We start from the raw sequence: 21,410 nt of genomic DNA on the forward strand, positions 1-21,410 counted from the left end.
TGGATCACCTTTCTTTGGAATGGGCACAAATATGGATCTCTTCCAGTTGGTTGGCCAGGTAGCTGTCTTCCAAATTTCTTGGCATAGACGAGTGGGCAGTTCCAGCGCTGCATCCGTTTGTTGAAACATCTCAGTTGGTATTCCGTCAATTCCTGCAGCCTTGATTTTTCGCTGATGCCTTCAGTGCAGCTTACTTCTTCCTTCAATACCATCGGTTCGTGATCACAGGATGAGTGTAAGGAAACTAGGAACTAAGAACCTGGGAGATTTGCAAATTTAATAATATGCTCAGGTTTCTCAAGCCATAAAGAAAGAGAAAGCCCAACACAAAGCTAAGCCTTACAAACATTAGGTACAGTTTGCTGATAGTTTGCTCTCACATGAATGCCTCATCCCCTATTTTGGACATGGGGTTACTGTAAGGCTAAAGGGCTGATCATAGGGAGGTGCATTTAGACAGGGACACAGCCCTGAATATATAATTAACTATTTCTAGTCAGATTGCTTCATCAAAGGGTGAACAAAATTGGTCCCTCAAACTGTCTCACTAGCAAATTTCACAACACTGTTTGCCAGAACCTTATATTAGACACATTTACTTTAATTATTTGGGTGTAGGCACAAGCTACTGCAATTAGTTTACAATAATCTGGTTCTCCATAGTGTAAGGGCTGAGAAGGGTTCACTGGGGTGTGTGCTCTGGGCGGGTGCGCCCTGGTAATAGTCATTCCTCCGTTTCAGACCATTCCTATCCTCTAGCAAAGCAGTGCAGATCAGAGTCGCTGCACCAGCCCAAATCCTACACAGAGGCAAGTGTTGACAAAGCAGAAAAGGCACCTCTGCCACTGATGGAAGGAGCCCTGGTGGTGCAATGCTTAAGCACCTGCCTGCTAACCTAAAGGTTAGTGGTTCAAATCTACCCAGTGGCTCCACGGGAGAAAGACCTGGTGATCCTGTAAAGATTACAGCCTAGGTAACTCTATAAGGCAGTTCTGCTCTCACACGGGGTTGCTATGAGTCAAAATTGACTCGACGGCACCTAACAACAACAAACCATTAATGGACATCCAATGTCCCCTGCACATACTGCTTACCTGAGGAAACCCTGTGTCCTGAAGGAGAGACACGTCTGAAGACAGACACAATCAAGGACCTCCTCCCCCTCCCTCACCCCATTACCAAAACCAAACCAAACTCTTTGCCATCAAGTTGATTCTGACTCATAGCAACCCTGCAGGACAGAGTAGAATGGCCCCACAAGGTTTCCAAAGAGCGGCTGGTGGATTCAAACTGTCGACCTTTTGGTTAGCAGCCGAGCTCTTAACCACTGCACCACCAGGGCTCTCACCCCATTAAGGGTGGTTTAAAAAAAAAAAAAAAAAAAATTCCAGTTTCCATTGGGTCGAGTCGATTCTGACTCCTGGCAATCCCATGTGTGCCAGAAAAGAATTATACTCCACAGGGTTTTCAACGGTGGTCGCCCGGAGCCGGAATCAATTCAATGACAACACATTTGTTTTCTCGTTTGTTTTTTAATCTTTCAGGAGTAGATCACCAGGCCTTTCTTTCAAGGTGCCTTTGGATGGATTCAAACTGCCAACATTTCAGTCAATAACCAAGCACTTTAGCCAAGCACTTCTACCCAGGAAGCATTAAGGGTGGTAATAGTTTTTAATTATCAAAAAGAACTGTTATTAAGAAAAGGGGTTTTTGCTTCCGTGGTGACATGTATTCAACTGTTCATACTTCCCCAGTGCCTCTTTACTGCTGTTTTCCCTCACTAAATGTTAGCTGAGCCCCTAGCACAGGTGCTCGATAAATACTTGATGAACGAAGGCAGTGAATTAATACACACTCTTAGCAAGGTTTTACTACCAATGAGGCTAAGGATAATACCAAACCCTTTTGAACCTCGAAAAAAATGATTTTGATTGTGAAAGAGAAAAAAAGCACAAGGTTTGGATACTTTCCTAAAGCTCTACTACTTTATACTAAAGTGGGAATTTCAATAGTTTCTTTTTTATTAGGAATTAGTTTTAGTGAATTTTCCATTAACAGTTTATGTTGGTGCACCGACTGAGTGAAATACGTATTAAGTCTCTATTTCACTCTTCATCAATGTGAAAAAAATGAACATCTGGAACAGGGTGATAGCAAGTCAAAAGAATCTTCCAGCCACGGTGGGGCTCCGAGCGCAGGAAGGCAGGGTTCATTTATAAGCAAGCACTCTGGAAACAACAAATGTCACGCCCCTCTATGCAACAAAAGCAGAAGGTGCTCTTTCTACTGGACTCGTAAAAGTCCTGAAAAGGCTTTGCTAAAACAGAGCAGAACAACTACTGATTTTAAGTACTTCTCCATCTGTAAGGGGTCTGTTAGGTGGCAATTTTCATTAAAAAAGAAAAAAGGAGAAGAAAAAGGGAACACACTTTTTTCAAAAGTAATTTTTCTAAAGGAATAGATAAGAAAGAATACTTTTTTACAATTTGTTTTCCTTCTCACTTCTTGAATTAAACCCTTTAACTTTCAGCCATCTTTGGAAATGTGTGGGTAAAAACAATTCCTTTACGTGTGCATTTTATATACACATGCTGTCTCCAATTTTACAAATGAAAATCTCCACTTTTATAGATTTAAAACAATGAAGGCTCAGAGAGCTGGTGGTTGTGTGGTCAACATCACGTGACTAGTAAGTAGCAGAGATCCCAGGCACAGACCTGTGGATCACCAGAAACCAGTTGCCATGGAGTTGATTCAGACTCATGGTGACCCCATGTGTGCCAGAGTAGAAGTGTGCTCCATAATGGCTGATTTTTAAGACGTAGACTGTCAGGTCTTTCTTCCAAGGCACCTCTGGGTGGACTGGCACCGCCAACCTTTTTGTTAGCGGCCAAGTATGTTAACTATTTGCACCACTCAGGGACTCCTAGATCTGGGAAGGGGATGTCTATCCTGCTCTCCACTCTTACAAATTTTAACGTGAAAACCCAAAGCTTTACCATCTGCTTCAAAGCACCGGGTTTAGCGGTGAATGGTATGCAAACAAAAGCAGAGAGCTCTTATATTTCAGTAAGAGAGATGACATTCCCCCACTTTCTGTAAACTATAGCAAAACACTAAACAAGCAGATTGCTTTGGCAATGCTCTCTTTTTAAGGGGGTAGGGGATAAGTCACCAGAAAATTCCTTATTCATATGTGGAATTAAGACAAAAAAATTTTACATATACTGCCTTCTTGCTTAGAACACTGATTTGAACAGCCAAAGACTTCAACCATTAGATCAAAGACTGAATTAGAAAGCAAAAAGAATAAATTAGATTCAATACACTCCACCTATGAAGGCAGGGGAGATGAAATTTAAAGATTTAAGAGTGGAAATAGAAGTTTTAAATTTAATTCTGTTAAGTTAAATAACCACAACACCCTACTCTCCAAGTGCTTCAGTTAACCGAGGTTTCGCTAAATTAAGGGGGTTAAAAAAAAAAACTTCATTGTAAGGACTGACACTAATTTTGGTAAAACTATCTAATTAAATCCTGTAGGTGTTAGCTGAAGCTGAAAACTGGAGCATAAAGGAGAAAAAGATCGTTAAGTGTAAAAATACTTCTAAGTGTTTTATCTTCATATAAGTTACAATATTAAAAGTATAACAGTTACTTTAAATTCATTTTACTTTCCATTTTTCCAGTTAAGTGCATTTCCTTGCACTTAATTATCATGCCAACTTAGCAACGTGGATCTTCATTTTAGCTTTAAATTAGGCTCTTGACCATATTTTTTTTCATGCTTGATTAAAAGCACTGGAAGCACACCGGATAGTAAAATGCATCATTGATGGTTCTGCATCATTTATAAAATTAATCATATTCTCTGGTACTAAAAACCCATTCATGTTTTAAGGATATAATTAATGGAGAAATTTTATACCTTCATTTTCCTCCAATAGGATCATACAATAGTTTGAGTGGGGAGGCAGTTTGATGAACACAGTGACAGCACTTAGTAACATTACAGGTCAACTTAGTCTTTCAATGAATATAATTCTTATTGCTCAGTTATTATATTCAGACATTCAGTTTTCTAGTTGTCATGCTGGATGATAAAATGTTATTTCCTTGCAGTCGCTCTTACTTTTCATTATAGACACTGGTAAACACTTCCCTGGGTTAATAATATCCATGGCAACTCGGTGTCAAGGGCCTTGGAGTGACCCTTATACAAGACATGGATCTTGTATAAACACTTTTGGCAGGAACCTCCACAGCCAATACATAAAGATGATCTAATTTTGCAAGTGTGTCATTACCAACCTTCAGATACACAACTCAGGCCAAGTTTCCCCCTTGTGAGTACTTCCCAAGCCCACGGAAGAAAAGAACAAGACAGAGTGGGAGTGTTGCCCTGTTATTTAATATTTACTCAACCACTCTCTGCTTTGAAGTCAGACACCTTTCTGCTGTCACCAAGGTCTCCTCTCCACAGTACTCATGTTGTACCTAAATAAACACCTGGCCTAACGACTAGTCCCCTGGTGACCTAACAGCATCTTGCGTGGCCTGGCTTAAGAGAGAAGCAAGGTGTTGAAAAAGACCATGAACACAATTCCCGTCCAGCCCGACTCTTCCAAGCAAAACTAAATTCCACCCTCACTGCCAAGTTCTTTCTCTTACCCACTTCTCTTCAGTCCTCTCTCACACAATCACAGCTCCATATGGCTGTTGTCAATGGCTTTTAAGCAAATAATTTTATCCTTAATATATTTTTAAATACAAAAGGACTGGAGAGTTTTTGTAAACCTAATTCTGTCATGGCCAGATTCTCCTCTGGCCTAACTTCAGTGCTGATCATAATCTTGGGGGATGTGGGGCACAGGTCTTAAGGACCCATTAAAGGATGCACGATTACGAGGAGGGTGTACACCTTGCATGCTACCATGGACTTTGAGAAAAGTTTGCCTATCAGATAAATGCTTGTCAAGTAATGAGAAACTTGAAGGAATAACATGACACATGGTAATGTTGTTATTACTTGGGATAAAGTAGGAGAGGTGTTCACTTACCACCGAGACAGGGTCCATGGCCTCCTGCTTAACAGGGACTGGGTCAAACATAAGCATTCTCTTGGTTGAACTTTCTAAGGTGCTCTGCTGTTCAGCCTAGAAGAAAAAACAAGGTGTCCACCTAAATCCCGAGCTTATGTTAAATATAAACTAGGAAAAATAAAATACTCCTTGCTCCCCCTCCTTACCCCTCCCCCACTCCCCGGAATGGCCAGAATCTGTTTCCTTTACCTATGAAAGATACCATTTTATATAATTAAAACCAGACTCCATGGTCATAACCAGAGGAGAGCCAACCAGCATTTTTAACTCAAATACATAAACCCTGACATTTCTGGAACAACATGTACAGGCCCTTCTAAGCAGCAAAGCTTGCTTAAGCTCGCTGTGCAACTCAATATGGAAGTTCATGTTACATATGAATGTTAAACACCTTTCCTTTTTCCTTATCTTCATTACAGAAAAACTGTGGCGGGGGGTTTGTAGGGAGGAGACAAGCAAAAAGAAAACCTAGAACCACCATCATTAATATTTTTCCTTTTATCCTTCCAAATCATCTTTTTATAAGGAATCACAGTGTTCATAATATTTAGTAGCCACTTTCTCATTTGACAATATTGTGAAAATGTTTCTTTTCAGTAAGTATGACTCCACATTATCAAATCCAGTGTGCCGTTATGTGAACAAGTCAGTTTAGTTAACTCACCTCTTTTTTGTTAGGCATTTAGGTTGCTTTTAAATATTCATCATTACCAACAAAAATGAGCATCCCTCTACTTGCATTCTCCTGTACATCCTTAAATTTTTAGGATAAATTTTCTATAAGGGGATTACTGGGTGAGAAGCATGTACACTTTCCAAAGCATTATCAAATGCAAAGTACATTCAGCAAAGTTGTTCTTCCTATTACTTCTATTAATAAAATAGAACCTGCTTCCAACATTTCTACCATATTATCACTTAAAAAAAAAAAAAAAGCTTTGCCAATTTGTTAGTCCCAAATTATTTTTATTCTAAATTGATTTAATGATTAAAGTTGAACATCCTCTACTCCCATCTTGATTGACCATTTGTATTTCTTCTTTGGACAAATGGCTACTCAGGTCTTGAGCCTTCCCCCTACCCCTTATTGTTTTCTAGGCACTTTTTACATATGAAGAATATTAGCTTGTTTTGGTATTCGCTTCAATTTCTCATTAGGGAATTTAGGCACTCCTTAGCCAAATGGAAAGGAGATGTTCACCTTGATCCTGTCCTGTCTGTACTTCTATTGTTCTATTGGTATTCCTCCATTCTCTTCTGCGTTCTATACTAGTCTATATCAAGGCAACTGTTTCCTCACAGGACAAAATATTCAGTCTGCTTAATGTTCAACTGCATCTCTCAGGTTCAACTGCATCACTGCCCAGCTACTACTCAGATATTCAAAAGCCTGCTTCAGGCACTTACTGTCCAAATTCAGTTATGTGTTCAGTGCTTCGGTTAGAGGTGAGAAGGTCTTTATAGATCACCCTGGTTTGGGTGGGAAAGTAAACACATTCTAGACTGAGTTCTATCTGAAAAAGCTGCAGAAGTCCCTGTTCTAGGTTACTTCCTGTATTTCGGTATCACAACTTCCCACCCCCACCTCTATGATGGCAATCCTGTAATTTATGTCCACGTTCTATGGGTTCTATTAAGAAATCTTCACACACAATTATAAAAGTAATACCGTGTAGTCTTGTACTTTGTTGCTTCTTTGAAGAAAGCCTCTTCTGGGTCTCCTGACAACATGTGAATATTATCATTAGCTCCACATAAGGCCCTGACTTCAAAATTATATTTTCCTACATCACAGGATGTATCATAACATGCCAACACAATTTGACACCAGGCTGCTCAACTCAATGGTGCTACTACCCTCTTATGTATCCCAGCAAGAACAAAACCCTAACAGGCAGTGAAAAATGGATGGCTTCATAATGAAGGATGAAAACCCCTTTTGTGCCTTGGGATCTATTATTAACCAGTTCAGAGCCTAGCAGCTGGTCAGAGGGACATCATTCTAAGAATTGTTGTCCAATGTTTCATAGCAGACCTTAAACAAAAGATGTGCAATCACCTGTTTACATCAATAAGGTCAGATAATTTAGCAGTCCTACTCTGCCGCGCACCAACCACCCCCACCTCTACCTCGCATAAGCTTCTTGAATTTATTTCACTCTTACAGATTCATCCACTCCAGTAGACAGTAACTTGGTGAAAATCCTTCTAAATAAAAGCACTCACTTTCTCAGCTGTCTAAGGAAACAGCCCTGGCCTAGACACTCAAGCCGGCAATCTGCATCCCCACCCTGCCATGGGGCAATCTTTTTACAAGTACAATGCAGTCAGTATCTCCCTTACCTGCTTCACAAGGCTTTAGGAAGATCCAATGAGATTTTTTAAAAAAACCATTTTAAACCCCTTGCTTTCTAAAAAATTTCTGTGTTAACAAATATGCACACAATATTTTGGATATACACACTGTACACATAGCATTGTTTTGTTGGCTCCAACTTTCGAAGCAATGTCTGGTATTTGCCTCTTTGCTAACATACCTAGCCTTAGAGGTCGAGTCCCTCCTCCCTTAAAAAGAAACTCAGACTAAATTCAGTTTAATTGTTAACAGCTGCTCACATCCTGTATACAAGCTCATATATGGCCTTGTCACTTCACGACTGCACCACCGCAACAGCTTCCTAGCTAGGCTTGTGTTACCTTGCACCCTTTACTACCAGTAATAGCAGCATGGTAGAATAATTAAGACGATGGGCTCCGGAGTTCATTCTGGTTCAAATTCTAACTCTACCATTAAGCTCATAAAGCCTTCAATGACTTTTTCTAATGCCTATAGCAAAGACTACTGAATCCATTTAGAAATGAATTTTACATTAGCCTACTCTTTTTTAAATCATTTTAAGACATTATTTTAACCACTTTTGTTCTTTAATTTTTCATGTTTTATCTGAATTTAAGGAAACGAGTGTTTTATACGTCCTGTAATCCTAAGAAAAAAAACCAAGGGCTAATATAAAACATAGGTCCTAACAAAACCTGGTTCGTTTTTATTAAAAAAGAACTGTAATGGTATTTCATTTATTCGTTCAGAGCTGTACCTCAGTAACTAAGTTGTTGATGAAGGGATATTTCTCACTAGAGAAGTATTCCAGCTAATGAATGAAGAAAGAATAACAGAATATTATCATTTTGAAACTCCTAGCTAAATAATTTATCACTAGACAATAAAAAAAACTGTGCAAAATTCAAACATCATTAGACTCAAAACTCACTGTCCACTGCACATCTAATAGTACTGTGTTCCCAAGTGGGTAGCTTCTAAAATGACTGATTAGGTGTAGTTTTAGTGACAGTAGCAGAATATGGAACAACAGAGAAGATGAAAGACAGGCAAAGACAAGACGGGGAATGATACACCCTAGACTAACAAAATCTTCTTGGGTGTGGTGTGAGGGTGGAAGTAGGGCAGCTTTATACACATCTGTCTGTCAATTTTAAAATTTATTAATCCTATAATTAAACTTTTGGATAAAAACAAGTAGAGAGGGAAGCTAAGCTAGAAAGAAACCAAATTTAGAAAGAAAACCACGATAACACAAAAAGGCTTTTATTTACTTGCAAAAATATTTTACATTCTATACCCACTGTGCCCAAATCTCTCTTAGTGGAACTTCTGCTATTAGTATTGACTCTGTCTATGATTTCTGGTCTAGAATCAGAAAGGAGTGACTGTGGTGTTCCCAAAATGCCTTCCATATAACTGAGAAGTAACTTAAGCACTGGAAGAATCAGGGTCCCTAAACTTGCTGGCTTTTGTTATGCATGAGCAGCTCAGTGCTCTGAGAATATTACTATCATTTTAAAGGAAGCCAAATAAACTACATATGCTGTAGAAAATCTACTAGACAAGACTGACAGCAATCTTAGGTAGAACCAGTAGGTGGCGCACTAAAACAAGTATTGGAGACTAGGATGCTACAGCAGTAAACAAGTTTGCTAACCTCAGGGTCTTTAAATCTAGTGGTTTTAACCAAGATCAGGAATTCTGTTAACCATTTTATGTATCACAGAGATGGGGAGGCCCCAAATGTGGTTCTGTTTTTTCTTACAACTATTTTCACATCACGAACCCATTTACATCTTAGCTGTATTTAACCGGCTTAGCAGAAGTACATTCTAAAGCTAAAATAAGCAATCCCAAGATAACAAAACTGTATTTAAAATCGGAAGGGGGTGGGAGGGTGGCAAAACTGATTAAAAAAATAAATAAAAACTTGTAAGTTATTAAGGTGCTTAAAAGCAGAAATATAGGAAGGCCATCGTTGTCAAAATAATTTTCCATAACTGGAGCAAATGTCATCTTGCCAAACTGTTATTTTCTGGGAAGGGTCAATAAGACTGGATTTTCCTCAAAAAGAAACAGATTTCCTTTCACACTCTCCATTTATATTTTTGACTTTTCAGATGACAAAACAAGGGTCAGATTTTTTGCCAAAATGCAGAACTGTGTGAGTATTTATTAAAAGCCTTGGTTAATCATTTACATGGAGTTTCAGAAGCAATATAGTTCAGAGTCCTATTCAGTCCTCGATGAGGCCTACTCAACAATTGCTTTATGAGGGTTAGAATGAGCTACAGAGCTTCAAAATACTCAGTCCTTAATGTAAGATGTGAAGTTACCAAATCTCCTTTCACAGTCACTTGTTTCAAAGCTTGTTTTGAACGGAGAGCATGTTTTACTAAAGAAACCAACTTGTTAATGACTGCCCCTTCCTCAGAAGCGTGAGAGAGAGAGGAGTGTGTGTGTACACGGTTTTAATACTGGAGTCTTCAGTTTTAAAGCAAAAGAGAGGAAATTTCTTCCTGTTTCTTGGAGATATAACAGGACCTGCCTCTGATAGCCTCCCTTCTCATCTTCCCCTTTTATAACCCTTTCCATACCCTAATTTCTGTCCCCAGATTCTCAAAGGGTTCCTGCTTCATCCACTCCCAGCCCAGCTTACCCTAATGCTACCTGCCTTCTTCAAATCAAGTCTTTGTTTCCTAGCTGACCTCAGCCAGGTGTAAAGAGGAAGACTGCATGATTAAAACCGCACACCATCTCTAAGTGCCCGTTTTTAACTCTCCCAAGTGTTTGGATTCGTAAAAGAGGAAGCATGTTCCCTTCCCCCACCCTTTACTCCCCTAAGGAACTTTAGAGGGGGAAAAAGACTAAGAAAAAATGTGTGTGTAATGTGGTGTGTGTGTGTAATGGTGTGTGTGTTTGTGTAATGCTTGGCCAGGAAGAACACCATTCCTTTTCAGACAAACTTTCTTTCTTCACTTCTATACCCAAAGCCTTCCAAAACTCTGACGGATCGATGCTACTTAATGGCTGTTGCCCCAGGAGCCCTGGCCAAAAATACAAGAGGACAGGCAACAGATGTAAGGAGGCATTTTTAAGTTGGAGGTTCCCTTTAGAAAAGCCAAATGTTTGCACCTACCTGCAAATGTGTCCCGTTTTCATATCACTCAGTGAGTTTCACCTACCTCAGGCTTCCACGGTTGGTTTGAAAGGAAAACTCCCCCGGAATATTTCTAAATCTTTGCCCCTCATAAACTAGTTACTTTGAATTAAAATGTTTTATAAATGGGAAAGAAATTAATTCTTTAGTTTCAGATTAAATATAATGATCCAGTGAGCAAACAATCCACCCTGTCTCCTCTTTCTGCTAACAAGCCACCCAATTTTACTTTCCTGCCTCCACCCATCTGCTCCACCCTATGGAGAGTTGCCAAGGCGAGTCCAACTTGTCCAAACAGGACATGGCTTCAGATAAGATTCTGTCCACACCCTGTACTTCGGAAAGACCAAGTGAAGCAATTGATTTTGCATGTAAATAAGGACAGGTGCAAAGGTAGCAGCAACCCAGCAAAATCCCTACACATTTCCAGAAGGAGGCCCAGTAAAGCAGGGCTGGGGGTGGGGAAACCCAAGCCCATACTTCCCTTTAGGTAAACTCTCAAGTTCAATGCCACCTGGTTAGTAGCAATCCCCACCCTCCTTAAGAAACTGAGCAAACTCTAGGGTCGCCATGAGTTAGTTGAAAATCAACTTCACTGGTACCTAACAACAACAACAATTTCTCCTACTAAGATTATACACTTGTTTTCCTTTTTTTATGCCGTGTGACAATTTTGTATTTTAGTTTTAAGGGCAAGCAACCCAAGATAAATTGAAAACTGTCCATACTGTATAACCCTGTTGTCCATAAGCCCTTCAGTATGGCAGTATCTTACAGGGCCTACCCTAAGGCCTCACAATTGTCTTCTGTAAAGCGTTACATAATCCAATTCAGAGGGCCTGCGTGAGGCCACATTGCCTCTCATCTGCCAGGCCGATGTGGTGTGGTGCCCTATCGCTGGAGACCCACCCTATTCCACCCCAAGGGGCCTCCACCCATGGGCTACACCCTGCAGAGAGTGGGAGGCTGGGAGGGACCAACTGGCTCCAGTCAGCTGCCAGTTCCTGGAAATTCCAGGATAAGGATGGCTGGAACCTTACAAACAACCAGAAAAATCATCAGGATGGTAGCAATTCACTCTGCTCCTGAGGGTTCTCTACTAAATGTTTATCGCATAGAACCCCTGAACCTTCGGATACTGCCCCTTCTAAAGTAAACAAACAAAAAAAACCCATTGCCATCAAGTTGGTTCATAGTGACCCTACAGGACAGAGTAGAAGTGCCCCATAGTTTCCAAGGAGCACCTGGTGGATTGATTCGAACTGCCAACCTTTTGGTTAGCAAGCAGCTATAGCACTTAACCACTACACCACCAGGGTATCCAAACAAACAAAAGGAAACAGAAAAGCACTCTGAACCACCAACTATGTAAGAGAACTAATTCAACAAGTCCCAGAGTCAAATCTTCCTCCTCGTTGCTCCTGCTTCTAAAAGGTTGGCCCCTGGCCTCTTCTCCCATCTGCCTTACTCTGTGTCTTAATCCATCCACCACAGAAACCTTGACTGCTGTTGTTGTTGTTAGGTGCCATCCAGTCAGTTCCGACTCATAGCAACCCTATGCGTAACAGAATGAAATACTGCCCAGCCCTGCTCCATCCTCACAATCATTGCTGTTTCAGCCCACTGTTGCAGCCACTGTGTCAATCCATCTCGTTGAGGGTCTTCCTCTTTTCCGCTGACCCTCTACTTTACCAAGCATGACGTCCTTCTCCAGGGACTGATCCCTCCTGACAACATGTCCAAAGTACTTGAGACGAAGTCTCACCATCCTAGGGGTCATCTTTTAAGTCTTCCCTACCTCCTTTTCTTCCTATTTCTACTACTGCCATCGGGGTCCAGGCCCTCGGTGACTCAAGACTCTATTATTGGAGTTTTCCCTCTACTGTTCTCCGCACCCCAGCCCCTTCACCCCTCCAATTCCACCTCTATCCCTCTGCCACCTAACTTTTCCAAAAACTTTCCCAAGCTCAAAACCTTCCCCCAACAGGATTAATCAGGGCTTACAGAGTGAGTTCGAGTGTCCAAACTTGGCACCCCCTTTCCAGCCAGCTGCCCCCTGCTCCAGCAAGTGCCCTTGGTGCTGGCTGCCCCCCTCCCCATGCGCTTTGTTCATTTTTGGCCCTGATGCTGGGCAACCAGTGTGGAATGCCCCCCCCACCCCTTCCGGCTTATCTAAATCCACCTAATTCTTCAAAGACCAGCTCAAGGCCCTCCTCACTCTGGGCAGCCAGCTGATTGCTCCCTGGAAGATCTGAAGCTGCCTCTTCTTACCTAGATAGGCTCAGTCTTTTAACTTTCCAAATGCAGTATCTTATACCACCGCCTGGATTCTGAGCACCTGAAGGACAGGAGGGCCTGACACTCCTTTAGCGGACTTCCTCCCAACTCCCTAAAGGAGACCTCACTTCTTCACTAAATAAAGGGTTTTTTGTTGTTGTTTTTAGTTGGGCATCGTTGTTGTTAGGTGCCATCAAGCAGATTTCAACTCATAGTGACCCCATGTAATAGAGCAGAACTGCCCCATGGGGTTTTCTAGGCTATGATCCTTATGGAAACAGATGGCTGGGTGGGTTCGAACTGCCAGCCTTTCAGTTTGCAGCCGAGTGCTTAACCACTGAGATACTAGGGCTCCTGGTTAGGCACAGGAGCTAATTTAAGTGCACTTTAGCATACAGTAGGTATTCTACAGTCATTTCCCGTTCGCTTTGCATGCACTTCAAATCTCCCTTAAATAAACAAGACGTGCCCCCCCCACCAACCTCCAGGGTTAACCTAGGGAGAACCTATTAAACCAAATTTTCTTAACAAAAAGTTCTCATTGCTAACCTTAAACCTTGCCTGTCCCGAGGCCCTCCAGAAACTTAATCAGTATCATCCTCAGATAATTTCTTCACCCACCCAGAGAGGCTTTCTAAACAAATCTAGTGTCAATGTCTCTACTCTCTGTTTAAAACCTAAAATAGAAAAAAGCCAATTGCATGGAGAGGGACCATGGGGGGAAGGGATGAACACTAGGTTTTTAAAAAAGGATAGTTTTGCCGACCAAGGAAAGTGAGGTTAAGTGATGTTCCAGGTGCCCTGCTGATCACCACCACCTACGTAATGGTGGAAATCACCAGGGGCTATCCTTTACCTGGATCATGTCATTTCATTCCTAAGAGGTGGGTACTACTTTCCCATGTTTCTGATGAGAACACTGAAACACAGAGAGGTAAAGTAATCTGCCTAGGATCACACAGCTGCTAAATTGTAGAGCCAGGATTTGAAACCAAAGTAGTCTGACACCCCAAACTGTAAGAGTGGGATAGTGATTTCTCTGGGAAGATTTATACATGGGGGTAGGGAGAGGATAGGGAATATGGGAATGGTGTATTTACAGTAGCAGCAATTTCAACTCCTCCCAACTGGCCCCTGCTGCCTACGTCTCTCTCTAAGTATACACTTGGACACAGATCAAAAGACCCATTCTGGAGGCCTCAAATTAGGCTATTCTTCCTCCTAGCCAATGCACCTGCAATTGGTCCATAAAACCGCTAAGAAAAATTGGCAGCTTTACCCAAGTAAATACGGAAATCCTCATAATAACTGTACAAAGGTGGAAGGGTCAGGTCCTCATCCCCATTTTAGAAATGAGGAAATGGAGGAACAGAGGTGAAATGACTTGCCCAAATTCGCAGAGCTGCTTGAAGCTGCAGCCAGGAACAGAAGTGTGTCTGCCTGCAGACCCAGGGTTCTTTCTGTTCTGCTTCGAAGCCTTGTGCTGTGGGGCTGACTTTCAGGTAAAAACCACCTCATACTGGGGTCACTCCCTTAGTAGGAAGGGCATGGGAGGTATGCAGCGCCACACTGGTCCATGTTCACCAGGCCTATCAGAAGGTTCCAGCAGGCAATTAAGATTGCAAAATGCCTTTTCAGGTTAGATCACCGCAGATCTATTCCATCCTGTGGCATCGCGAATAATTATTGCACATAATTTGAGATTAGCGCTAATAAGTGGGTGCTCGATAAATACCTATGAGATGAATACATGAATGGTGTCAAACTACACTTCTCACATGCTAGGATAAAACTAAGGGCAAGGCCTCGGGATGATTGTCTACCAGGTATCTATCGCACAAGGAGAATCTGCCCAGGGACCAGGAAAGCTAGCCTGAAAAGTTCAGCTTCTCAAATGCAATTTGTGAACACAAATGCCCTTGTTTGGAGAACTAAGCAGAATAGGAACTTGAACTTACTAATGAAAGTAGTCTTAAAAGAGTAAAAAATTTTGGAAGGTATCAGGATGTAAAGTACAAGAATAGATAAAGAAGTTGATTTCAGTAACTAGGCTCACTTAACAGTGGTTAGTGGAAAGATCAGAGAAGAGGCCAAAGGAGAAAAAACCCACACTGGATTCAAAGGGCGCTCTCCAGGGTAGAATGTACTGACCCCATGTCTCTTTGACTCTCTTAGGTCTAGAGCTGGCCAAATTCCACTGACCTGGGTCTAGACCAGTATCAGGCCATGCCTGGCAAGATCCCCCAAGCCTTCCAGAGACTGGCAACTATCCTGAGCATATCCCACACCAAGTGGAGTTCTCAAGAGTCCTTCTCCTAGGGGGCTGTTTCAGGAGCCATCCCCTGCCTGGAGTCAGGGCGAGAGCTGGGCCCAGGGCTTACTCGGACTGCATGGGTGGAGGGGCACTTAACATGCTCCATTCTGACTCCAGTCCTTTCCCCCTTTTAGAGCTAGATGGGAAAATAATAATGTATTCTGGCAGCCAACACAATGGAGTTTCAAAAAGCTCCAGGAACCTGTTTTGCTAAAATAGTTTACTATTAAACACTCTCACAGAAGGATACGAAACATACAGATAATTTTTTAATGTCCCATTGCACTGGGCTGACATTCCAACATCAGTACAGGGCCAGCTAAAAGGATACACACACACATGTATTTTTTTTCTTTCACTTTGGAAGAAAACAATCCTAGTTCTGGTTCAGAAACTGTTTCTATAGCATCGTGTCTCTTTTATTACTACTAGATTTCCAGGAAGGAGAGTTGAGGGAGGGAAAAAAAGCAGGGCTACCTCCTTTAGACAATGCTCTCCCTTATCAGGGCAGACTGCTGTCTGGTTTCCTGTCTCAAGCTCCGACATTACTGCTTAAGATGAGAAATGGGGTCTTAGAAAGAGGACAGATCAGACTCAAAAATAAGAATCCAGAAGCAAATGACAATCTTTTCAAACTGATTCCAAGATGAATTTTGACTAGAATGTTACACAGAATATTACATAGAATACTAAAAAATTATACAGTAGTAAACCAGATAGCAATTTAAAAAAAAAAAAAAAAAAAGCTAGAGCCGATGATAAATGAAACATTTCAGGAAGAAACCCAAATTCCAGAATAATGTAATTCCTAGTATGTAAAGGATGGGCTTGCTTGTCTTTATTTATTTCTCTTAAACATAAGTGAGTCTGAAAATGGAGAGCAAGAAATACCACCTAAGCAAACTATCTCTGCATTTTAGAGCAGAAGTGTTGACTTGGAAATATTAAGCAGCAAAGCATTATCTAAAGGGAGGATAGAGGTAACATGGAACCAAGTGTTAGGAATAATGATTAATTTACAAAGTCAAGAGATAAAATTTCTACTCCCCCTTTTTTTTTTTTTGTATTATAACTATCAGACTAGCATAATTTCCTCCCCGTTGTTTAGCTTAGCATTTAAAAGCTTCCAAAACTTTTTTTCTCATAGAAAATATTAGACTCTAATCATCTCTATTAACCACCTCCCTCCCCCCACCAAAAGAAAAAAAAAGAGGAAGAAAGAATGATTAGGGGAAAGCCGAATAAACACTCTGTCCAGTTGGATTGTTTCAACTTTGGAACTAAAACAAAAAACCTGCTTCAATTTGGGTTAGTACTTATGAATTTTAGTTTAAGGGCCTCTTGTCTTGCAGGTTAGCCTAATATTAAAGTTGACTTTCCCCAAAAGAGTCTCTTATTAAGACCTTCCAAAACTCCCATCATTTTCCAAGGAAAGTAACAGGTAGCCTATTATTTAATTCCAGTATCTTTCTTAATTTATTTCATACTTCCCTTTTATCCATAAAGGATTGTGGTAGGACACCAAAGTACCTTTTTGGGAGTATAGGGTCTGCTTTGCTGCTTCAGCAACTTTTTGAATTAATTCCATTAGAAAGCATTGTAGATAATTCACTTACATTTTAAAGAAAATCCAAAAATAGGAAGTTTAAAAAATAAACTTGCTCTAAATTTTCTTTTCTAACCAACTATTTCTTTAAAACTTAGTTTCTGAAGAATCAAGAAGAAAATAATTTGTTAAGGGAGGTTTTAAATAGTTAACCCATAAATTCATAAACCCACAACTGACAGAATATACAAAAAAAATGGAATTATGAAAAAGTTGTCCTTGTAAAAAATAGAGAATTCTCCTATTTTCAAAATATAAGATTAAAATTTTCCAAATTATAATTAAATAGATTTTTAATTTCCAGTTCTCCTTTTCTTTTAAGCTTTTTTTATTCTCAAAACAGCATGGGAATCAGATCCAGAACACAATAAAATCTTTGTCCTTAAAAAAATTATCCTAGTATTTAAATCTTTGTCCTTAAAAAGAAATGATCCTGGGATTTTCTTAATATATCTAATCTTTTGCTTCAATAATTTTTCTAAAGAATTCTCCAAGACATGCAAGTCAGTCCAGACTACTAAAGCTGTTTAAATTCTCCATGCAAAGCAGCCTCCTACGCCTTGAGCGTCCTGCCTTACATGTGAACACAGGGTGGGCCACATCATTCAGATAATGCTAGGTCTCCTACCCTGTAAGGTGTTAATCCCAGTCCAAAATTGACAGCTTCAGGGCAAAATGCCTATCTCAAAACAAACACCCTACCCACAAAGTATGTTTCATGTACTTTGGACATGTTATCAGGAGGGACCAGTCCCTGGAGAAGGACATCATGCTTGGTAAAGCAGAGGGTCAGTAAAAAGGAACGACCCTCAATGAGATGGACTGACACAGAGACTGCAAGGATGGGTGCACACATAGCAACGATTGTGAGGATGGTGCAGGACCGGACAGTGTTTCGTTCTGTTATACATAGGGTTGCTATGAGTCGGAACCGACTCAATGGCACCTAACACCACCACCCCCCACTTTAAAACCAGAATAAAAAATATTTTAAAAAAAAAAAAAAAAAAAAACTCTTCTAAATTTCTTTGTCAATATGCACACAATTTTTTTTAAATCACAATTTGGCCATGAAAATTTAAAAAAAAAAAAAAAAAAAGGTAAAAGTTTTTATTCCCCCACATACATGCACTGGAGCAAAGGGTGTATATAAAAAGGTTAACTGACTTCTCATTATGACATAACATGAGCATCTTAAGCAATGGTGAGTGTGTGCAGACATGATAACTCCCTGGGTGGGGATAGGGAGTTTAGGGGCAGGGACCATGGCTTGGTCTAGGCTACTGATCTACCAGAAAACAGACTGAAACAGGAAAGAGCACACATATGCCACTTGGAATGTATGACGCAAACCCCAGCCTTGAAACAAAGAACAGGAAACAGCTCTGCTGGCTGTGCTGGAGAGAAAGCACAGAGAAACATTTAGCTGGCCCTCCCTGACCCTATATTCATGAGCAGCTGGAGTTTTTTAATACAACAACAGGGGGGTGAAGGTGCTTGTTCTATGGATGTGAATAATAACACCAGCTTTATACAGGAGGACCTACCCTATTTACAAATAGGAGCTGCCACATACAGTAAACATCATAAGTGAACATGTGATTTTATCATATTCAAGCAGCAGAGACCTTAATAATTAGCATTGGCCTCCCTCTCGAGATTTCTTTGTCCCTTTCTCTCACATCCCCATGGCTGGTCTCGAGCTCTGATCAAATTCTGAGTTAGGGTGATTTTCATTCAGCTCAGAGCATCATAGGAAAAATAAAGAGTATGGCTGTTAAGAATTCAGATTACAATTGGGTTGCCCCACATAACTGAAAACTAGACCAATTCTAAATTCCAAGACACAGACTGTGGGACATCTAGAGGCACTCCAAATTTTCACTGTCTTTTTCAATCGCACAGTAACAGGCATGCATGGGTACAGCTGCACATCTGTTCTACATGTACACACATCTACAGAAATTCACCTTATGAGAATCTGATTCCATTCTTGACATTTCATTTAATCCCAAATTGATATAACAATTTATAGAACAGAGTATCAACTTTCGAAAGATATTCTAAAAGGTCTATTTTCTTTTGGGTATTAAGATAAGCCGTTCATAGCCCCTTTCCCATTATTTCTCTTTATTTTGTTCGCCAGGACTGTTTAACTCAGCTTTCTATTATCAGATATTTGGGAATCTGTGTGGACATAATTACGGGCTTTAAAAAAAAAAAAAGGCATCTCTATGCCCACAGCAACCAAAAGATTGTTTTAATTTAGAAACTTTGCAGTGAAAAAACAATAGTTTTCTCCAAAGCTATGTTGCTATGTTTTATATCTGACAAGGTCTTGTGGTCTAAACAACTACTTTTCCTTGATAATCTCACATTGTGATTTTTATACTTGCATTCTCCTTCATGCAAGCCAAATGTTCCTAACAGTTAATCTTCACTGAGGTTACCAAGAGTACATTAGGTTTTTCCTACCAGTTCTGCAGCAAACCCCACTGACTGTAGAAATTGAGAAATAGCTTCTCCAGAGAATTTAAATTAATCAAACATCTCATTTCAGGTTAGTAACAGCCTAAGGTCAACTAACATACTTCTTGTCTCAAACCAAGAGACATTTGTCAACTCTTCCTACAAAAACACTATTAACTCACAAAATGTTGGAGATATTAATGCTATCAGATTTTTTTTCCCCAAAAGCAAGTCTTCCCTAGGGTCAGGCAGATTATCATCCAGATAGACTTCTCTTGTAAAAATGCTCCTCACACTCATACAACAAACACTTCAGAAAAGGACAGCACAAAATTGCTCGAAGAAAAACCTGTAATGACCCTATTCCCCACTTAATTTTTGCTTATTACAGATACTAAATCTAAATGAAGTCAGAATATCACTTCATGCTTTTCCCCAGATACCAAAGACCCTTGTGAGAACATAGCCAATATTTAAACTGTCTTGAGTGAGATTAATGGGGAAAAACAAATTTAGTACAAAAATGGCTGTAAAATGTTTATTTTAGTGAAATACAAGGTGAGCAATTTCCGATTAAACTGATTAAAAATAAGTCTCATTAACATATTCTCTATGTAGAATTATTGATTCTCTATGTAGAATTATTGTATATTGCTGTAAAATTTAAGGCAGAAGTATTCTCCCTATTAACTGCCAAAGAAATGACGAAGACAATTACAAGTATTGTCTGCTATCTCCAAGAAAACTACTCTGAAATGTTATGTAGGTCTCATGGGTCCTGGTCCAGGGATCAGCCCCTGGGCCCACACCCGGCTCGGGTCCCTAACGCTGCAGGCAGTGGCCCTAAGGCGCTCTCCGTCTCCAGCCAAGCTGCAATCCTTGCTCCAGGCACTGCGGCAGGTTCTCTCTGTGTCCCCGAAGGACTCTCCAAACCTGGCTAGCTCTTTCTCTTGCTCCCGAGGACCCAGATGTCCTGGCAGCGCCTGGGCTCCAGGACAGAGAACAGGAGGCTACTTCCAATCCCAATTGCCCAAGTTTCTTCCCAGAGGGCCCGAGAGGCTGCTCCAAGTTTGCTCCGCTGGGCGAACGGCCGCGCGCCGGTCCAGGAAGGGGGGCGGCGGGGGGCGCGGGCGGAGGGCGGGGAGGGGGAGGGCGCGGACGCTGGGGGGACCGGGAGGGGGAGGAACAGGAGAGCGCGGCCTCGGCGCTACCTTTCTCCAAACAACGTTGCCACACGCGGCGAACACTGATTTCTGGGGCTTGGGAGGGAACCTGGGACGGGCGGGTGGCCAGGGGACCACACAGGTGAGCGCCCTCCCCAGGCCAAAGTCCCTGGCGGGCGCCACCACCCTGGCTTCCCGCACCCCCAGATCCCCACGGTGGCTCTTCCCAATCCCACACTTGCAACCGCCGAACCCCAGGACCCCCTCCCTCTCGCCTCCCTCGCCGCCTCCACTCTGGTTGCCAAGAGCGGCTGCACTTTCCCAAGCCCACAAACGTCCCCACCCCCACGCTGCACCCCCCCCCAACCCATCCACTGCGTCCTCCCCATTAAAAAATTAAACTAGACACGTCGAAAAGGGGGGCGGCAGGAGTCGGGCGTGAGGAAAGGTGACCGAGAGGGGACTTACTTTGCGAACCGTGGTGCTAAGCGCAGCAGATAAGAAATAAAGGCCCGGATCCGGGCTTCCTTGAACCCCGCGAACGCAGTAATGTCAGCGCTCCGGTGGGGCGGCGGCCGCAGGGGACAGGGACGAGGACCGGCGCGCGTGCGGCGAGCGATCGCTCTGCGCTCCGGCTCAGCCCCGGCTCCGCGCGGCTCCGCTCCTGGCTCCCCTCTGGTTCCTGGCACCAACTCCGGGCAGTCACATGACGCCGGCGCCGCTCGCTCTGCGAGCCTCCCGGGGTTGGCGGGGTAAGTAGAGGCTGGGACCCGGGGTGGGAGGGTCAGGGAGGGGAGAGGGAACCGCGGCGGCCGCCCGGGCTGGGCGGGTCCCCACCCACTTGGGTGGAGGCAGCCGCCGGAGGGGTCGGCCGAGTCACTCGCGCAAACACGCACCCCGCCCTGCGCCCTTCCCCCGCCACCCCCGCCTCCCGCACCGCCTCCGCCCCGCCCCGCCCAGTCACCCGGGGACGGCCTG

General features: G+C 42.1%; 1 protein-coding gene across 3 annotated transcripts in view; it reads right to left on the reverse strand.

Moving 5' to 3' along the window:
• Positions 1-21,171, reverse strand: part of KLF3 (KLF transcription factor 3) — a 42,218-nt gene extending 21,047 nt beyond the window's left edge. Inside the window, exons 1-2 of one of the 3 annotated variants that reach the window (XM_004384676.2) lie at positions 20,901-21,166; positions 5,061-5,156 (exon numbers count right to left, since the gene is read on the reverse strand). In XM_004384676.2, coding sequence (XP_004384733.1) covers positions 5,061-5,117 — 57 coding nt within the window. In that variant the 5' untranslated portion in view covers positions 5,118-5,156; positions 20,901-21,166. Of the gene's footprint in view, positions 1-5,060; positions 5,157-20,900 lie in introns of all 3 variants that reach the window. The other 2 variants (XM_023738959.1, XM_023738958.1) reach the window with 2 other exon arrangements.
• Positions 21,172-21,410: the final 239 nt, after the last annotated feature.

This window comes from Trichechus manatus, unplaced genomic scaffold (assembly GCF_000243295.1).
Source record: "Trichechus manatus latirostris isolate Lorelei unplaced genomic scaffold, TriManLat1.0 scaffold00126, whole genome shotgun sequence".
Classification (NCBI taxonomy): Eukaryota; Metazoa; Chordata; class Mammalia; order Sirenia; family Trichechidae; genus Trichechus; species Trichechus manatus.